At 39.1% G+C, this 20,213-nt stretch overlaps 2 protein-coding genes across 3 annotated transcripts; both read left to right on the plus strand.

Moving 5' to 3' along the window:
- Nucleotides 1-2,167: 2,167 nt before the first annotated feature.
- LOC307019349 (endophilin-A2-like) lies at nucleotides 2,168-14,718 on the plus strand. 2 transcript variants are annotated; one of them, XM_079650163.1, is made up of 9 exons: nucleotides 2,168-2,377; nucleotides 5,514-5,582; nucleotides 5,731-5,947; nucleotides 9,397-9,530; nucleotides 9,735-9,893; nucleotides 10,517-10,620; nucleotides 10,897-11,030; nucleotides 11,173-11,229; nucleotides 11,964-14,718. In XM_079650163.1, the coding sequence occupies exons 1-9, from the start codon at nucleotides 2,333-2,335 to the stop codon at nucleotides 12,149-12,151; spliced, it is 1,107 nt and encodes a 368-aa protein (XP_079506289.1). In that variant the 5' UTR covers nucleotides 2,168-2,332; the 3' UTR covers nucleotides 12,152-14,718. The 2 variants fall into 2 exon arrangements, with proteins under 2 accessions (XP_079506289.1, XP_079506290.1); XM_079650164.1 differs by lacking the exon at nucleotides 11,173-11,229.
- Nucleotides 14,719-15,042: 324 nt separating this feature from the next.
- Nucleotides 15,043-19,761, plus strand: stap2a (signal transducing adaptor family member 2a). The gene is made up of 11 exons (XM_079650161.1): nucleotides 15,043-15,218; nucleotides 15,964-16,035; nucleotides 16,117-16,236; nucleotides 16,311-16,367; nucleotides 16,454-16,620; nucleotides 16,698-16,829; nucleotides 16,928-16,997; nucleotides 17,512-17,614; nucleotides 17,730-17,825; nucleotides 17,898-18,026; nucleotides 18,370-19,761. The coding sequence occupies exons 1-11, from the start codon at nucleotides 15,111-15,113 to the stop codon at nucleotides 18,423-18,425; spliced, it is 1,110 nt and encodes a 369-aa protein (XP_079506287.1). The 5' UTR covers nucleotides 15,043-15,110; the 3' UTR covers nucleotides 18,426-19,761.
- The last annotated feature ends 452 nt before the right edge of the window (nucleotides 19,762-20,213 follow it).

Genomic DNA, 20,213 nt, shown 5'->3' on the forward strand with positions numbered 1-20,213 from the left:
GTAGCTATAATAAGATTTAACCAAAGTCTTTAAAAACAGGCTTCCTCCAGAGTTTTTCGGGAGCAACCAGCTCTTAAATTCTTCCTTGATGGAGGTTTTTTCTCTCACAAACTTAAAACAATTTAGCTATGGCTCTGTGGAATTGTGATCGTTTTTTCCCCCTAATTTATGACATTTTCTGAACCAGAGGATTAATCGAGAACCTTGATCAAACTGATTGATAAAGAAAATGATCATCAGTTGCAAACCTAGATGAACTTAATAACTAACACACTTTCAAAGATTCCATTACATTTTATAAAAATCTTAGTTTACTATAAACCAAAAGTAGACAGCGGTGTGTGTGTGTGTGTGTGTGTGTGTGTGTGTGTGTGTGTGTGTGTGTGTGTGTGTGTGTGTGTGTGTGCGTGCGTGCGTGTGTGTGTGTGTGTGTGCGTGCGTGCGTGCGTGCGTGTGTGTGTGTGTGTGTGTGACATTTTGTATATTTTTTCCCCAAAACTTTGTCCATATATATTTTGTACCATATCTAAATTACACGCATCTAGTAAAAGAACCGTACATTTTATATTGTATTTTCAGACTGCATTGGAATGTTCTTCCTCTGTCAAAAATGGTCACTGCCGAAACATAGTACATACACTGTAGTAAAAAATTGATATTATCCTCTTAAGATTGTTTTATCTTCCCTTCTCTAAATAGTATCTTAACAAATATTTCTTAAGGGTTTTCACAATTAAATCAATGCAATTTAATTTGTAATCAAATTTCAAAGTTCAATTTATACAATTCATAAAAATCATAATGCAAACTTTCTTTGTAAAATGCATAATACTGATCATGTTGATTCCAGAGTTGATGATTGTTGAAATTGAACATACATTAAACAAATCAGCATCATATCATTTTAGTTGATAAGTCAATATACTTAATTTTTTACAAAACATCCAGTGTTTCGGTAGTGAGTAGTGACCACAGTATTTTGTTCTCAATGTTGTATCATATTCCCTCAACCTTATTGCTTAATCTTAACTCATAACATGCCTTATGTTGAAGTGTGAATGTTTGAAGCTGACCCAGAATCAGCACTTTAGTAACAGACTGAAATGGGGGAATGAGGCTAGAATTGTTGATCTGTTTGGTATTTTGAGCAAAACACTTCAGACATGTTTTTTATATATCTGAGACCTATAATATATGCCAAACAATAGTATAATAAGAGACCTTTAAAGTAACACACTGATTTTCAAACTTTAAAACACATTTATTTCAAAACTATGGGATTTACCTGCTTACTATTCAATTTTGTCACCACCGAAACGACCACGTCAATTACCGAAACTTAACCATATGTTTCGTAGTGACTGTTTCGGTAGTGACGATTCTAGCTAAAATTGAGCATAACTAAAGAATTCTAGCAAGTGCAATGCTAGCATACACGTCTTTGAAGAGGTTTAAACACATAAAAACCTAATACTTTGCATAAAACCCCGAAAAAATTTACTTAATTGAAGATAATATGTGTTCGGTAGTGACAATTCTTAAGGTTACACGTCGATTTTCTGATTTTGGAACAGATTTATATCAAAAGTATGTGATATAGCTACTTCCCATTCAGCCATGAGAGACAGGGATGCAGTGTCACTGTCTTGTAAAAAATGCAAGGGTGTTGCTAAAAACCAGGCTCAGCCATTGGACTTAACCCCTTGTGTTTCAGTAGTGACATGAAAACTGGGGACATGATTTTTTGAGTGTAGTTTTTTTATTAAAAAATATTACCCACAATAAATATAAATATTCCAACTCCTGTTTGAATGTAATCATAAAGATCTTCTAAATACACCATTGAACAAAATTTAAAAAAAATGTTTTAAGTGTTATTTACAGAAATTGACATTTAGATGTCAGGGTTGGGGACAGCTACTTCCCAATAGAAAGTACCCTATAAATGATGTTTTTGTATATATTAAGTTTATCACTATCTAATGTAATGCCTTGTGTTTAAATAGACCATAACATATTCTTAGTAAATATCTATATCTGAAAACTTAATTGTTTTGTTAAATAGTTTTTCTTGTTGTGGGACCGCACTTTGTACTAATTCGGTAGAATGCCCCTTGTGTGTATAAGTGTGTGTTGACCCATTTTGTCCACCAGGATGGATCCTCCCACATGAAGCTTGGCCAGGAAATTGTGGTTGCCTAGCAAGTTTCACATCCACGGTGCAAAGTTTGAAGACGTGTAGCTCGGCTGCTTTCTGGATCCTGTAAAGTACAAACTCACAGAAAATATTATTTCCCCGTCTAGGTCCAGGTGACAACACTGACGGTGCAAGATGTCTGTCGCGGGATTTAAGAAGCAATTTTACAAAGCGAGCCAGGTAAAAGGGCGATTTTTTTTGTTGAAAAAAACAAACATTGGTGGCTAAGCTAACGATAGCTAACTGTTACTTGTATGTAATTGGCAGGCCTACTTGGTAAAATATGATTTATTTGTTTTTGGATTTATACACGTAACCTTTATAAAACGGTTTAACTCGTGGACTCGTATACTTCTAGTTATATTGTTATTAAACTTTTCAACAACTGTCAAATGTGTTTCTGCTCACAGGTTACGTCAACGTTAACTCTTAACGTATGTCAATGTAACGTTAGAGCGATAAGACTTTGATGTTTGTAACGTAAATGTAGCTAGTTAACTTAACACTGACTGATACTAACGTTAAAAATCCATTGTTGTAGTTTGCTTAGTTTGTCATTTTTCTTCCCAAACGTATTGTAACGATAATGAAGCAATACTTTTGTAGAGCGTTGCATAACGTTAAACATGGTAAACTTAGTCAACTTTAATAGTTGATAAACGAGTTTCAAGCCACATTTAGTCCAACATTTAGTATTTCTCCCGTATCCAACGTTTAAGTATGCCTACAGGCTAACGCTATGACTGACTCATAAATCAGGCATTGAAAGGATGGTCTGAGGAAGATACTTTTTATGATTGTTGGTGGATTCATCGTGTTTTTATTTAGTTTGGGTTGGTTTACCAGCAGGTAGATTTGTCACTTAAGTTGTAATACCTCAAAGTAATGTTCATGTTTGCTATCTCTTGGATTACATCATGTTTTCAAAACACATGACAAATTACTAAATTTGTTGTGGTGATATTACGGCTCAAATCTCACAACACGTGTTTCTGTCATCACTCAGTTTTAAGTGTCCCCTATGTTTCCAACAATAGAACTGAGCTGACCTTTGAGCCATGTTTAATCTCATGACATAAGCCTTTATATTGAGATTTTTTTTCATGTATATTTATCTTTACATTTCTTTTATCCGGATTTATCAAAGAAAAGGCATAACATAGTCAATTATTTATCTCTAGCATAAAACAGATCCATAAAGTCATGCAGACACAGGGATTATTTGCTATCATCTAAATGCCATACTTTTTTCTCATTTGCAATATGAACCTTACAGTTTCCATGTGCTCACACATGAAAAACTGAAAGCAAAAGTCAACACTGACATCAGCCCAATTAAACTAAGAGAAGCAATTCAAATGGGAGTGACTTGCCAAACGTCTGATTGCCTCCATGATGTGTACAGACGTTCACAGTAGTCTGATAATCTTGTAGTAATTGATCTGGGTTTCCTTGTATGTTCAATATGGAAGTTGCACTCATTCTACCTGTTCAAAAAAGATAACTGTTGGCTCTCAAGACAGTTAAACTATAAACAAGCCACTACAAACATGAAGCTCAATAACACATAGCCTGCAAACCGGTGGCCTATGTTTTGATGACACTTGCCTTGCAACAGGTCCTTGCTTTGGCATTATGTGACTGGTTGGTGACACCTCCTTTCTCAATAGGTGTGTAATGGAATCTTAGTTATCTGAATACTCTGCCTAAACCAGCTTCCAGTAGAAACCAACTTTAGTCAGTAGGCTAACTAGACAGATGTCATTCAAATAAACAGGGTCTTATAACAGGGTGGTGGAGTATAATCCATTCTGTAAGTTAGTTGCCTTGGTTACTCCAAGTCATACCACCATAAAAAAAACTGGATTTTATAAATAATTTAAAAATAATCTTCAGCTAAATTGCCAACCAAACATATAAAGCTGACATTGTACACATGGTGCTTGCACCTGCTGTTTCATAATGTTCTGCATCATGTTATAGATAGATGGATGGATGGATAGATATATACTGTATTGATCCCAATTTGGGAAATGATTTAGTTACAGAAGCAGTAGTGTGTTCAGACATTAAAATACAAATACTTTAAAAAGTCGAATAGAGATGTTAGTTTCTTTTGTCATTTTCTTGTGTTTTGCTTTTGTCAACAAGAGACAAGACTAAACACAAATGCTTTTTATTAAATGGGTTTCGTTTTTTTAACCTCTCTCCTAAAACTATTATCGAAACACAAGATTTTCAAGATAGATTACATTGCATAGGATCGGCAGGTTTATTAGTCATGGAGGACAAAATCCTGTGCTGGCAATTATAAAGCCAGATGGGTTGCTGAAATTGTGTTTCTACATGGCACAAATTAACATCTGGTACCAAGAGATTCATTCATTGCAATTAAAATGCTGTTTATTAGACTTCATAATTTGGGAACATGTTGGGCTGAATTATCGCCCATGAATCAATTGGGAATCAGTGCTTTGGGCTTTTTAAGAACCACTGACTGTTTCCTACAAAATAACTTTACCAAGCCTGTGCATTGTATAAACTGAAGAGATAGATTGATCCATCTGGTCATAGAGTCTTGTGTGCAGCATGGTGCCGACAGCTGCACAAAGTTGAACCAAATGCGAAAACACACAATGAGTCTCTGTTTGGCCTGCCAGCCAACTGCACTGGATTTTAAGGTTTGTTGCTCTGAGGGAGAAATAGAGTGCCTTGTGTGAATCAGGATATTAATTGAGAGGAAGATAAATGTATGGTGTGTGTTTAGTAAAAGCATATATGGATGTGGTTGTACTGTAGGAAACTGCAATGTGTGTGCTTACCTGATTGGGCAAAAAGTGAAAACCCTTAGCAGAATTCATTATGGAACGCAGACTCCCAGTAGAGAGGAGTTGAGGTTCCTCCGTTAAAGGAAAACATGGGAATGGCTTGGAATTTGAGAACTGTGTTAACCAGGCCTGGAAAATAAGGATCTATTCAATATCCCCTAAAACCTTGGCACCTCTCTGTGACCCTTAGGGGCCCTTAGTGTTCATATCTGTCAAAATATACTATGGCCCTCATACTTTATCATCATTGTTGAAACAAATCAGTAAATGACAGAACATATTTAGATATCTGTTCTTATCCTTCATCCGCTCAATGATGTTATGTTCTGTAATTGGCGTTCCAATAGGAAATGTAGTGAAAGATGGTAATATGTTAACAATATTGTAATGTGTATTAAAAAATATGAAACAATATTTTTACCGTAGACAATAAGGAAAGTATTTATCCTTCAGTTAACTTCATGTCTTTTGAATCTCTGTTTTCACAGCTGGTGAGTGAGAAGGTTGGAGGTGCAGAGGGAACCAAACTGGATGAAGACTTCAGGGACCTCGAGAGGGTAACTTACATACATTTAAAAATATATTCTTAAGAAACATGTAGAATAACTATATTTTCTTTTGTTTTACTGAAAGATGTGTCGCAAATTCACAAGGGCATACATCTGGGCATATAGATTATTGTCTGTCTCTATCCTGTACCACCAGAAATCCGATGTTACCAGCAAAGCAGTGATTGAAGTCATCAATAAAACAACAGAGTACCTCCAGCCCAACCCCGCAACAAGAGCTAAGCTTACCATGCTCAACACGGTGTCCAAAATGCGCGGGCAGGTCAAGAGTCCAGGATACCCCCAGCCTGAGGGCCTCCTGGGGGAGTGCATGACTAAGTATGGACGGGATATGGGCGAAGACACCAACTTTGGTAAGAACAGAGGCAGTTAGAGGATGAGATATACTGTAGGGTGGAAACAATATGTATGTTATGGTGTATGTTCGTTCAGGGTTTGACCATTAATCTGTTTAGTATAGTGCCAATGATTATTTAGTGGGAATGCTGTTAAAAGCATTCCAACTAACTGTTATTCTACGCACGAAAAGTTTATTATTATTATTCCGCCTACTTATTTTGGGCCTCTTCTCCTCCCGCATTGAACATCGCAGAAACTCCGTTCAAACATCAAAACGTTCAGCTCGGTCGGGAATCGATGGCTATTGCTTTTCTCATTCATAACAAATTCAACAAATCTTCATGCGACTTCAACTGCTAACTGTTCATTCATACTTTCACTCACCTCATTCTAACTTTAAAATGTTACACATCTTTGTGACATTAATCGTGTTAAACAACTTTTAAATCTGATTCTTACTTTTAGAGATAATAAAAATTGTTCAGACCTTGTTTCAGAGGTTTTCTTCAGATTTTAACATAAACTAGAGTGCGTGATGTCACAGCTAGAGGGTATAAAATCTTGAAATTTGCCTTCATATTTTTTTTTTAAACTGCCATAATTCACAAACCCTTCATTCCTGAGACATAATTTATCATGACAAACGTAGGAAAACATCTCGTAGCTTGAAAAATTACAAATAATCAAGCAAAATAATTAAACAAAATGCCTCTTGAGGGCATGAAGTGAGAACAACTTTCAACATGCCTCCATTAAACCCCATTGTAATTTCAGGCAGATATTTCCTCACGGTAGCAGCCGCACACCTTTTAGTTAAACTGCCAAAAAGGCCACATTATTAACCCGAAACTACACAAAAATTACACTTTAGATACTCAACTTCCTTGAAATGCTTCACGTTTTGAAATTTCACAGATGTCTGTTACGGTTCTTCCACAAAACGTTCACATGTCAGAGGTTTATCTCTCATTCAGAACAATGGAAACCTTTGATCTCTGGACGCCTCCTTAGCTCAAATATAAACACCTGTGTAATGGAACACGATGATGTCATCACTCCAACTGATATGCTCAGAGCAGCAGACTTTAGATAGCAGTGTGCTAACAGTCCAGCCATGAAGACATCTACGGCAGGGGTTCCCAGCCTTTATTGTGCCAAGGACCGGCAGATACATTAAAAAAAAATTGCGAACCGGTTGTCAATTTTAACTGATTTGAATATTTACTCACCAGCAGTTGGCAACAGAGGCTAATTGTATTTAACAGCCTGAAGAAATACCAATATGCATCCAAAACATATTAACAATGTTTAAAAACAGGATACAATTAAAACAAAAAATTAGGACCGCTTTACAAATATTAATATAATATAATATAGCCTAATATAGGTGGCAACAGTGGCTAATTTATATGTAACAGCCTGAACAAATAATAGAACAATATGCATCCAAAACATATTAACACAGTTTAAAACCAGGATACAATTAAAACAAATTGGGACCACTGTACACATATTGATATAACTGAAATGTCATTGAGACCCCTGGGCTTGTTTGCCAGCAATAATAACGTCATACCGGGACGTTCGTTCCGGTGCACTCCGAAAGCATTTAGCACTACTTCGAGATTAAGATTAAACTAACTTCTTTTGGGAACACCCACATACCTATGGAGTTGGCCAGATGTGTGTAAATTAGGTACTGTTCATGGTAATTTGAAAACAAATGCCGTTGTTGGACACACACAAACACACCAAACATACACACACACACACACAGCAGAGCTGAGCAGAACACACACACACATCATGCGCCTTTGTGGTTGGACATTTCCTTCATACAACGAGTAATAGGGGGAATAATCGGGCCGTTCGATGTGTGTGTGTGTGTAGAGGTGTGTGTGGTTGAAACGTAGCAGCCTGCAGTGGGGAACACAGTGAAGGCGGTGTGTACGCGCTGGTGCTGCACTTCTCAGAGGCTGCCTCCTGACGCTGCAGCCATTTCATGAAGTGAATAGCTCTACACCCCTGGCCGAAATGTCCTTAAAATGAAGTCAGAGTTCGAAATATATCTCAAATAATGTATGCACTGCCATTCCCCCACAAACATAACAGTCTGCGATTAAACGGTTGTCTCCTGTGTGCTCCACTTCCTATTGGCGCACCACCTTTAACTTTCTCTTCGCACATTATTTTGTATGTTTTGGATAAAATAATATGACCTGCAGTTCCGCTGCAACTCTTACTATTTTTAAATCCAGGCTGAAGACTTTTCTTTTTGTCGCTGCTTTTAATTGAACTATTCATATCTTAGACTGCACTGTAACTTTTATCCATGTATTTTTTCTTTTAATGTTTATTTTATTAACTTTTCTTTTTAATGACTGATTTGAAATGCCATTTTCTTAATGTCTTTCATTTTTTTGAAAAGCACTTTGAATTGCCTTGTGTTGAAAAGTGCTATATAAATAAACTTAACTTGCCTTGGTATAAAATAAAATAAATAAAAATCTATTGAATTTTTATTGATAAAATATTTTTATATATTTATAATTCTGCAAATATTACGATAAACTCACAGCTATTTCGCGGCCCGGCAGTAACACCTCCGCGGCCCGGTACCGGTCCGCGGACCGGGGGTTGGGGAACCCTGATCTACGGGACAGTTTTGAGATTTCTTCAAATGACGTTGCCATGGCAACACAATGCTCGCCTTGAAACACGGTTTCTCATAAGTTCAGTGAAAATACTCCAAACAGCCCAGAACTTCACAGGTTTGGTAACGATGCAGTCATCAACGCATCTAAGCGTAGTATGGGGTGTCATCAAATGCCGTTGCCATGGCGACAGACCACTCGCCATGAAACACGATGTGGCTGTAAGTCCAGTCGACACGGTCCAATCGTCCCCCAATCTTCACTTGTATATCACCGGTCCATGCCTCAACAGCTCTACGCCAAATCTGAGATCTCACCATATGCCATTTCCATGGAAACGCATCCCTCGCCATAAAACGTGATGTCGCTATAACAACTATGAAAACGTTTAAAAAGTGCTCAAACTTCACATTGGTGCTAACAGTCCGGCCGTGAAGACATCTACAGGACAGTTTTGAGATTTCTTCAAATGCCGTTGCCATGGCAACACAATGCTCGCCATGAAACAAGGTTTTCTCATAACTTCAGTGAAAATGCTCCAAACGCCCCAAAACTTTTTTCTTCTCTTATTACACATTCAAGCCCCCAGTGTTCATGTATAATTTCAATCGAAATTCTTCACTTTCTTCTTACACATTTCATTGTAATCTAAATTCTTCACTTTCTTCGTACACATTACATTTCAGCATAGCAGTTTAGAGTCACATTTTAAGCATGAAGCATTCCCACTAGCAATGTCTTCAGGAATTGCATTCTCTAGTTATGAATTTGCTTCTCTCAATAATGCCTCTGTGTGTGTGAACGTACAGGTGGAGCTCTAGTAGACATTGGGGAGTCAATGAAGAGGATGGCCGAGGTCAAAGACTCTCTGGATATTGATGTGAAACAGAACTTCCTTGACCCGCTACAGGCAGTCGCTGAGAAGGATATCAAAGACATTCAGGTAGAGTCTAAGATTTGGTATGCTTCCTGTACAGGCCAGGCAGTGAACGATAAGCTCTGCAGTCTGTGTGTCAGCTGCAATAGTAAAACAAATATTTACTGTCCTGGTACATAAGGGTTTAATTAAATGCAATTTGATCATGAAAATACTTAGATCTTCATGTGATACTTCATCCTCCCAATCCCAACTCTTTCCGCCCCTCAGCACCACCTGAAGAAGCTTGAGGGCCGCCGTCTCGACTATGATTATAAAAAGAAACGTCAAGGTAGAATCCCAGATGAGGAGCTCAAGGTGGCTCTGGAGAAGTTCCACGAGTCCAAAGAGATGGCAGAAGGCTCCATGCACAACCTCCTGGAAACAGATGTGAGTAACGCGGAGACTGACCTTTGTTACAATGCAGACGGCACATTAAAAGCTACTCGAGTTGTTTATAAAATGATGCAAACACTACAATGACCTCGTTTATAAAGTAGGCAAAGAAAACATGACCAGTGTCAGTAATCCATAATAGATTTAGTGTATTTAATATGCCATCTGATTCAATTGCCCCTAAGAATCACTATTATAACTTTATCAAACACAATATCTGAACAATCGTAAAATGTAAACTGTTTGGTATTTAGTCCATTGAGTACCTGCTATAATATACATTCTTGCTCCATGCTTTATTCCTACAGCTTCTCAGCTAGCAAACCAAGTGTTACTTCTTTTAAGAACAGTATGTGTCAGGTGACATGTTTTGTTCTTTTCCACAGTGACTTGCAGAAGTTTGAGCTTGTCGAACTGGTTTTGCTTAGTGTTTACCATTTTAACACATTCTATGATGAGATGAGAAGAGGGAAGTAATTCTGATAAACAACAGCTGCAATGATAAACAAATAGAATGATGAGAGAATAGAAACGGCTAATGTGTAAGAACTGTTTTTAAGGACCACTGCTGTTTGTGTGTTAGGCCTTGTTCTAAAATAGATTGTGTCTGCTTGTAGGTGGAGCAGGTGAGTCAGCTGTCTTCTTTTGTGGAGTCTCTGTTGCAGTACCACAAACAGGCGGCGCAGGTCCTCGAGGAGCTTTCTGACAAGCTGAGAGAAAGGTCAGTGGTGTCGCGTGACTATTTGAACAATACATCATGCCTTATGTATGTCGAGGCCGTGTCCTCTGTCTTGTGACATGGGAAGATTCAGGACCATTTTATTTTTACCAAAAATGAATAAAAGCAGTTAATGTTACTGATTAATTATTATTGACTTTTCCCTTATTACAGAAATGAAAAACAATCTTTACTAAATAATAAATAGAGTAGATTTGTTTTGATTCTGCTAATTTACTATCTGTATTGGTGATGTGTTTTCTTTCTGATTGTGTGCAGGGTGACTGACGCTCAGGCTCGTCCAAGGCGTGAATACGCACCCAAACCCAGACCAGTGTATGACTATGGAGAGGTGGAGAACTCTAACGGAGCATACGCACCAGCCGCATCAACCCCTCCAGCCTACTCTCCAGGTAAACTCACTTTTAAATATGTTGTGAGAGTATGCTTGAGTGTGTGTGTATATGTGCACAAGGCCTACTCCCAAGAAGGCATGTGTGCAAGTCAATCTCATTCTTAAGACTGATGTGTCTTTCCTTCTGCGACATTAACCAGCCCCAGCACAATATCCAGGTCCAGCCTTCCAAAGAACCTCCGTCAAGAGCAGAGCGCGTGAGTGAGAAAAGATAACGTGTCACCTACAGGGAACTCGAAAGCTTCACTACTCTCACTCACACTGGAGCCCATCTCTGTGGCGCAGAGGTGTCTGCATGTCTGCGTCATGTTCAAGGATTGAACTAACATAACTGAATGGTGTTTAATGGATCCAGTCTGTCAGGTCCCAGGACAAAACAGGGGTTGTTGTGTGTGATTATAACTGTCTGTCCAAGGCTGCAGATGCATATAATTGTCAGCAAACAACTTTCAAGTTGTGTTTTAAGTGATCAGTGATTGCAGTAGTTAATCAAAGTTGTCAGTTAAATCTAAAATGTTATCGTTTTTCTACCTGCAGTCACGGTTTTGCTGAATTGTATCTATCTGTATGTATGCCTGTCTAATAACTGATGAAGCTTCTGAACCTCAAGAAAAATCATTACATTCCTCACTATACAGACATAGTCAGGGTTAATCCAACAGTAGAATGCCTCTGGATTAGACTTGACAAAAGTTATATTTGGAATAAATTAGTTTGGCTGTCATGACATTGATTTCAATCTTAAGGTTCAGAACAATTCTCCTTTACTTCACTGCGGACTAACTCATAACTTGTTTTATTCCACAGTCATACTGGAAAACATACTGGTGACACATGAAATGCTAATCTAATTGAAGGGAAATTAATGAAGTGACCTTATTAGTTGTTCCTCCTTCCTTTAACCCCCACCTTTGTCTCTCTTTCTGTGCAGCTGAACCTTGTTGTAAAGCCCTGTATGACTTTGAGCCAGAGAACGAAGGCGAGCTGGGCTTCCGCGAGGGCGACATCATCACCTTGGTCAGTCAAATTGATGAGAACTGGTTCGAGGGAGCCATTCGCGGCAAATCTGGATTCTTCCCCAACAACTACGTGGAAGTGGTGGTGCCTCTGCCACACTGAAAACAGCCAGGCAAGATGAGAACTGCAGAACGGAGAGGGTGAATAGGGGCAGAGGTAGTGATTTCAAACTCGCAAAAAAACAAAAGATATTTTCTCTTTATTATAGTAATCGCATAACTATCTCAAGATAAAGACCTTATATGTACCTAGGAGTTATTGAGTATAGAGCTTTTTTTGTATTCGGTCAGATTATGTCAACATTTAGTTGTAATAGCAAGGAAAGAGGGATTTTTAGTGACAGCTTAACTATTGGGTGACTGCCTTTAGAATATCTTAAGTATTTACATTCACTCTCAATGCACCTGTGCACTTTGTACACTACACCTCCATTACCGGGACTGATGAAGAAAGATCGAGACAAGAAAGACATCTGTAATGACGTGCAGCCGTTTCAAACACTAAGACGTGCAACTTTATTCTTTCATTCTTAACCTACTTTATATTTACAAGACTACATTTCTTCTTTTATGTACTGTTTATACTGACATGTATATGCATGCATTCTTCCAAACACTATTAGCTACACTCCCAGTTCTCACTGTGCCTTCAGGCTTAAGTTTTGTAAGTAAGGAGGACTGCTTTTCTTCTGTTGGTGTGTATGACTATCCTTTACTGCCATCTAGTGGACCGAGAGATCATTCTTAGCTACTGACGCTGTCACACAACCTCTATTATCTTTTGCCAGATACAAAACAATCCTTTTTTTAGGGGGCATGTCTGTATAAGGTCGAAAACGTTTCTTGAAAAGATATATAAAACTTGAAAAATAGCTGATATCAGTCAGCCGGTAACCTTGACTGACTGCTGTATAGAACATGTTTTCATTCTTGCCCCCTGCTGATCAGAGAAACTGACATTTTTACAAACGCATATATATTCGAGACCAAAATAAGTGGTTACGTAGATTGTAAAGAGCTGGAGGGCGACCATAAATATGCCTAGTTTTATAACACCAACTGTTGCCACGTTATTATTGATTTAATTTATCCAGAGTTCCTCACTGCACTCCACTGTCTCTTACAGCTGATTCCCACGTTGGTTGAGACTGCTGTTTGACATGCAAATAAAATTGAAACAACCTTCGCGCAATGCTGCATAATTTTGTTAAATGTTCAAGATTATTATTTGCGGGTTTTAAATTTATTTGACATTTTGTAAAGACATTTGTTTCCATTCCAGTGAAACTCACAACCATGTAACATGACTCAGCATTACACAAAAGCCATAAGTGCCCTTCAGTTTAATTTTCTCAGGCTGTATTGATACTGCTGGCAGTGTCGCTCACAATGTTTTGTGGGCTTTTATCCAACTGTTTGTCGATGTATTTTCAGTCTTTGATTTGTTTTCTCCAAAGTGCTGGGGTAAACTTTGCTTTACTACTCTAACCTATCATTTGGAGCATGAAAATGAATCTGATGTGTTGTGTTTCGGGTATTTTTGGACCTGCTTCTGTTGAAACTGTGCACTAGACCTGCCAGAAAATGCTCCATAACTATCTCCGAACTGTTGTGTAAAGAATATAGTAATAATGAGGAAGGCCTATACACAATGACCGGTTTCAGTTTCAATTAAGTCTTTTATAAGCTGACTATAAACTGCTAGGGTTTGTGCTGTTCACTTAAATACCAACTTTCTCCTCTTGTCATGATCCCCTTGTTAGACCGCCCCACTCATCCCTCCCATCTCTGTTTAGACCGGGAGCGGAACAGACAGGTCTTTTCAGCGGGGAAGGGCACACAGCAGTGGATTATGCCCTTCCTCCCCCACTGGCCTTTATTCACCACCTGCCCCTTTACCCCTGCCTCCTTTCTCATTATCTGCCCCAACTCAATCCCTTTGTGCCTCTGGAGTCTCCTGGTCCACTCCTGGAATAATCTTCTCATTGTTATCATAATATGTGCCTCTTGAATGTTATGTTTGTATCTCTCCTATGTTATTCTTGTAAAGTATAGGGCCGGGGTCTTCGGCTGTGCTGGGTAGTAACCGTGTGGTTCAGGTGTGGGTTTACATGCCTCATTACACGAAATGAAAAGCCTGGAGTTTGAGAGGAGGAGGGGGGGAGGGGTCAGGGGTTCAGGTGGAGCTATTATGCATCCTGTATAATTTTGACAATGAATAATGTTGTGGAACAATGGACTAAGATCAATTTTTGTGGGCTGCTGCTGTCACATCTGAAATAGTTGTCTGAACGCTGCAGCTGACATTTATTGCAACACTACATTCTATATGATGGCTGTATTGCATCCATAACCATAAGTGTCTTTGCAATATTGCTGAATGAAGTATTATTGGACTTTAAGGCTTTATTTGATTGTTTATAATCGTAATGGAACTTTGTAAAAATGTAACTGCTCTGCATGTGTCTTCATTACAGCTCCTGTGTTTTACTCAATGCCTTACTTTTGTAACTGTGATGCTATGGGGAGACTAAAAATGGGATTATCCTGGATTATCTTTTAGGATGTATGGATTACCTCTGTACTAAATGTAATCTTCTGTGTATTGTATATTTTTGTTGTTATGTAAAAGGCAATGGATGATCTTCAAATAAATATTAAGTAATTTTGCGACCAGTGTGTCTGTACAGCCCTTCTACTGAATTGGACATTTTAGATTGATATGATTTATAATAAAGTATGATGACTGATGCAGAAAACATCATAGGATTTTCTCTTTTCTCATTTATAGGCCCACATTTAAATATATCCATCCATATATGCTCAACTGCTCATTTTCACTCATTTTCACTCAATAGACATATCTACTTTAGACATTTATCCCCCAACCATCCAATTTCTAATCTGCACTTCCACCCGCCTGCATGATCCCCGCACACAGCAAGCCACAGTAGCAAGCTGTTGGATTATTGCCACGGTTCTATCTCATCGGGGAAGGCGTGTCACTCCCCGAATTACCCAGCGCCCCTTTGTCCTCGATCGGTGCCCAGCCAGCGACACTCATGGCGGCTGCACCCGTCAGGCAGCGCTCCGGGCCAGGGGGACCCCGGGCGCAGCTCCCGCCCTGCTACTACGAAGGATACCTGGAAAAGCGAGGACCGAAGGAGAAGGTAGGGTCGCCTGGCGCAGTGCCATGTTGTTTCCTGTGCATGCTGATGATAGCGGTGGTCAGTATGACACCGGCTGTTCCCCCATTCCCAGAGAGCTGTCAACTTCCTCCTGGTGTAGAATGGGCGAGGCGAGACTGCACTGCTGGTGGGGATTCTTGACATGGCGTTTGTTGTGCTGCTAAATATGATTTAGCAACAATCTGACATGCAGCGAATTATGATCGAATCTAGACTCATGAATCGTGTAAACATAACTGCTGTCAAAACATTGCATTTCATTGAAATCGTTTGAACGATTAGCGGCTTTATCTTAATTACTCATCTGTTTCTCTGGGTATGTCTGCCTATAATTTCACCTACAATGTAATGCTGACTTATTTGACCATATTCTGACAGCCTGATCCATTAGGTTCATTTTTACTATCTCAAATAGAAAGTTGTACACAGTAAAATGGTTTCTCTTGTGCATGTTGTTATAGATATATAAAGTGATACATACAGAATAGGATACCCTCCCCGCAGGCTCTTCCCTCTCATTAGGCTCATTTTAATGCAATATAGACATGTAATGTGAGCCTGCCTCAGGTGCAGGGTATTGCTCTGATCCATAGCCACAGATTGACAGCAGCTGTGACTCACTTCCTATTCATCTCTTGGGACAGGAAATGGGGGGTGATAAAAAGGGAAATATCCATTACACACAAAAACAGCTTTTCACATCTCTGCTTGTGTCTTTGTGTGACAGGCATCCAGGCGGCTGTGGACCTGTCTGTGCGGGAATTCTTTGTATTTCTTCAATAACGCCAAGGACAGCCATGTAAGTTTCAGACTGTGGACACTGTGTTGTTTGTGCATCATAGTGTGTTGAAACTGATGCATGCTTCTATGTGTGTTACAGTTTGTGGAGAAGCTGGACCTCAGTGGGTTTGTGTCCCTGAAGGACGACTGCAGCCGGGACAGAAACCTGGAGGCAGCCAGACTCATCCTGCGCATGAAGGACGGAGAGACCAAAATCACAGTAATACTATTTAACACACACACTGACATTAAAATACGTTTTACGAGGTGTAACAATGCTATTGTCTCTTTCAGGCCCCTAACTTGGAATCAAGGGAGCTGTGGAAAGGTTTCCTCTACTCTGTTGTAGATGTAATTATTCATCTTTTGTGCACCTGCATCAATTTATCTCTCTCTTGTGCCATCTATAAAATATTCTATCCTCTTTCCGATCACAGCTGAATGTACCATCCTATCTTACGTTGCTGCCTGGCCAGCTGCAGATGCTGAAGGAGGTTGTGGACAAAGAAAGATCCAGGAGGAGAACCCGCACCCCCACACGCGCTCCTCCCTCACGCGCTCCTCCCTCACCCCTCTCCGTGCCTTTAGTAGGGGAGATCCCACCGTGAGTTCTCCTTGAGAGGACAGTAGCTTTAATGTGTGACTATATGCCCATTTTTAATGTGTGTTTGTGGCATGCAGGTGTTTCCGACCGGTGTCTCGAACCGAGGCTGAAGTCCTTTTAGAGAGACACCCAGACTGTGGCAACATGCTGCTCCGTCCAGGAAGAGACGGGTGCTCATTGGCTGTCACGACTCGCCAGGACCTCAATGGGTAAACCCCTGCTGAACATCTGAGCACCATGGCTTTAAATGTCAGAGTTATGTACTGCAAATGTTACAAGATTTGTGTGTTTCTCTCTTTTGCTCCAGGTCAGTGTTCAGACATTACCGTGTGACTCAGAGGGACCAAGGTGGTTACATCATTGATGTAGAAAATCCTGTGAGTGTATTAAACACATACACTTCAAATTTTACCTTTCTTAAAATGTAATTATGTTGGCCTAATCATTTTTTTATTTACTTACCTTATTATTCAGTTTTTAATGTTTTGTTGTATTTTTATTGTTTTTTTTTACGGACTTCAGTCCAACGCTTGACTTATGTAATGTGAATCACTCCATGAACACATTTTTTTTATAATAACACTATTAAATAATCAATATTTAATGTGGATCAGTTATATCATGGCTAATACCTAGTTGTATTGGTACAAATACAAAAACGACATATTGGATCCGTGACCACTGTCCATTTTTCAAAAGTAAATATAGCTACTATCCTGAATTTTCTCTCTAGATTTTTAAGAGGATTGTTTGGGAAATGGCAACAGCCAGGAGTTAATATAGAACATGCTTTGAGATGATAGCAATCAGCAATGTTTCAGACTCAATAAAAACAGCTTTGACATATACCAGCAGCTTTAGGTGTATAATAAAATGGATTCCCTTTTCCAGATTCCCTGTGCTACCCTTCACGAGGTCATCGACGCTCTGGTAGAGAAGACGGCAGGAACTCTGCAGCCTTTCCTCCTGGAAGAGCCTTACGAAGAAAATATCAGTGAGGAAAACATGCAGCACAAAGATATTCTCAAGATTCATTTGTTGTCTTCATTAGCACTTTATTACGAGTACTTAAAGAGGCTGACCACCTTTTATTCTGTTTGTGTCATCAGCATATGTTTCTGCCAATGATGAGAACGGAGAAAGGATCCTCCACACTGCCCCCTCCAGCCCTCTGCCAAAGGCTCCTGCCCTGCCTCCAAAACAAGGTTTGTCTCAGTCACAAAAAACAACATGCAGACACTCGCAGATAGATCATCATTGCTTTTCTTCTGGAGCAGATCGCTGGCCCAGCAGCCCCCTGAACAGGTCACCCGCCCCAGACCGCCGTATCCTGACCTCATCAGTGCCGGCCTCGCCCACCAACCCAATGAGAAGACTCATCCTCTCCCCTTCACCTCTCGCACAGAGTGAGTAGACAACAAAGAGCCAACCTGCTGCAGTCCATCCTGATTTACAGTTAAAAACAAAAGAATATCACATTCAATATCTGAGGAGCAATACAGTTAATCATACAATTACATCTAGTTATCTAAGAGCTAGAGCTGAATTCATTGGGCAGAAAGGTAATTGCCAGGTATTTAAATAATTGATTAAAGTATGGATGGAAGAAATGGCAGACAGTGGTGTTTTCCAGCACTCAAATATGGAAATGTATGGGCATTTATGTTCGTTGCAGACCTACTAAAAACAAATAGATAGACTGTACAAAAAAAGTACCTAAACCTGCCATATCTTCTGTCTTTTCCACAGCTTTCAATGAGGAACTCAAAATGAAGCTGGAGAAGAGACGAGCCAGTCAGGAGTGATTGACTCATCATGAGGAACAACCTTCTGTTACCGCATACTCAATCTTCAGTGCCAAAACCCTTCTTACCGCAGCTATGTATTTATCCTGTGCCTTGTAGGTGGAAGACAAGGGACTATAAATATTGCCACTAAGGGAGATACAAAACGTTGGACTGATTACATGGACTTTAGTTGGCTTGTTAAGAGCAAGATTGCCTAGAAAACACTGGATTAGGTTCATAAAATGCCTTGGTTGGGGTAACAATCCACTGGTGCTTTGTCCACTTGCAAAAAGCTGTTTACAAACTGCATCTGAGCAAAAATAATAGTGCCACAACAAATGATTTCCCCTCAGAATACAGCCCACACTGACTCAATATGACTGGCAGCTAAAAAAAAAAGAGAAGCACTGACACAAACCGGACCACCTACTGAGCCTGATGTTTTCTCGTCTGAGCCCCTGTCTGAGCTGCTGATGTGACTGCTGCACCACTGGAGACTAAGAACACAAACAAACCTAAGACTGCCGAGATCAACACCGGAACAACAAACTCTGACCTGAGACTCTTTATCTGCTTTGAAAGTAAAATAAGCCAGGCATGATCAGGTTTCAGTTCAGAAATTCTGTTCCCTCACCTCGTCATATGAAACATGCCTGAAAAAATATATTGTCTGAATACAGAAAACAGCTGGCCAGAAAACTGCACAATCTCTGCCTGCTGCTCATGATTTGTGATATATAAGCAACCATTAATGTATTGTTGATTCAGTGACACTGTTGTGGCTCATCAATGACTCAACTTTAACCATACTGTTAGTGCTTATTTTAAAGTGTTTCCTTATTCTCTGCCAATGTGTTTGTGCTACTGTATGGTGCTATGAATGGACATAGACATTCCAGATGATTTCAATACTTTCAAGAAAATCTATTTACTGTACTAATATGAGGTTGCCCTCTAGTGGAATATCTTTTAACTCAATCGGCAGAAACAAAAAAAGCACAGTGTTTGGATATTAAGTAAAAAAAAAAATGATGTTACAGTCTAAACCCAGCAGGCTTCTGGCTTTATCACAATATTTTTGCCATGCCCTACCTCTCTACCTTTAATAAGGCAATTAGAATTTATTACAGGTCTGAAGGAGCTTAAACAATAACAACATGTATTTCTACATTGACATTGTTATGTAAGTATATTTGAAGTCCGTGAATATTTGTGGCAAACTTTGATCAATAACTGTCCTCTTAAAATGAACAGTTTCTTGTATGTTTGTACATGAAGTGTTGTGTGTACTTGATCACTATCAAAGAATAGTGTTTGTTAGATATCAAGTGCATTAAATGTTTTTTGCATGGATGAGATGTGTCCTTTTTGTGAATCGATAGCTTATGCTTTATCAACAGTGCACCACTTTTTGGTTTACTGAAGAATGTCAGAGGTTGATCCAGTCATTGAATGAAAACCAAGAGTGCCAACAGGAGAATAAGGAAATTGGATAATGTTAGAATAAGTCAAAGCTATCAGTCCATCACAGAAATATAGAAGACCAGAAAAAATGTGTAGGAACATTCGCAACGTTTTTTTAAAAAGATTGACACGGAGATTCTGTTTTATCAACCACATATGACTTCTAAATCTATGTTGCCTACTCCAATTAATATTTCATAAATAAGTAGGCCTATTATTATGTAAAATTAAAAGTAGTATAAGACTATAGGCCTATATGTCACTGCACATGCAACATTATTATAAAGGATATGGTTATATTCGTTATAAAAGAAAAATAATAATTAATTTATCCATTCTATC

This window comes from Notothenia rossii (assembly GCF_949606895.1).
Source record: "Notothenia rossii genome assembly, chromosome: 9".
In the NCBI taxonomy this organism is placed as follows: Eukaryota; Metazoa; Chordata; class Actinopteri; order Perciformes; family Nototheniidae; genus Notothenia; species Notothenia rossii.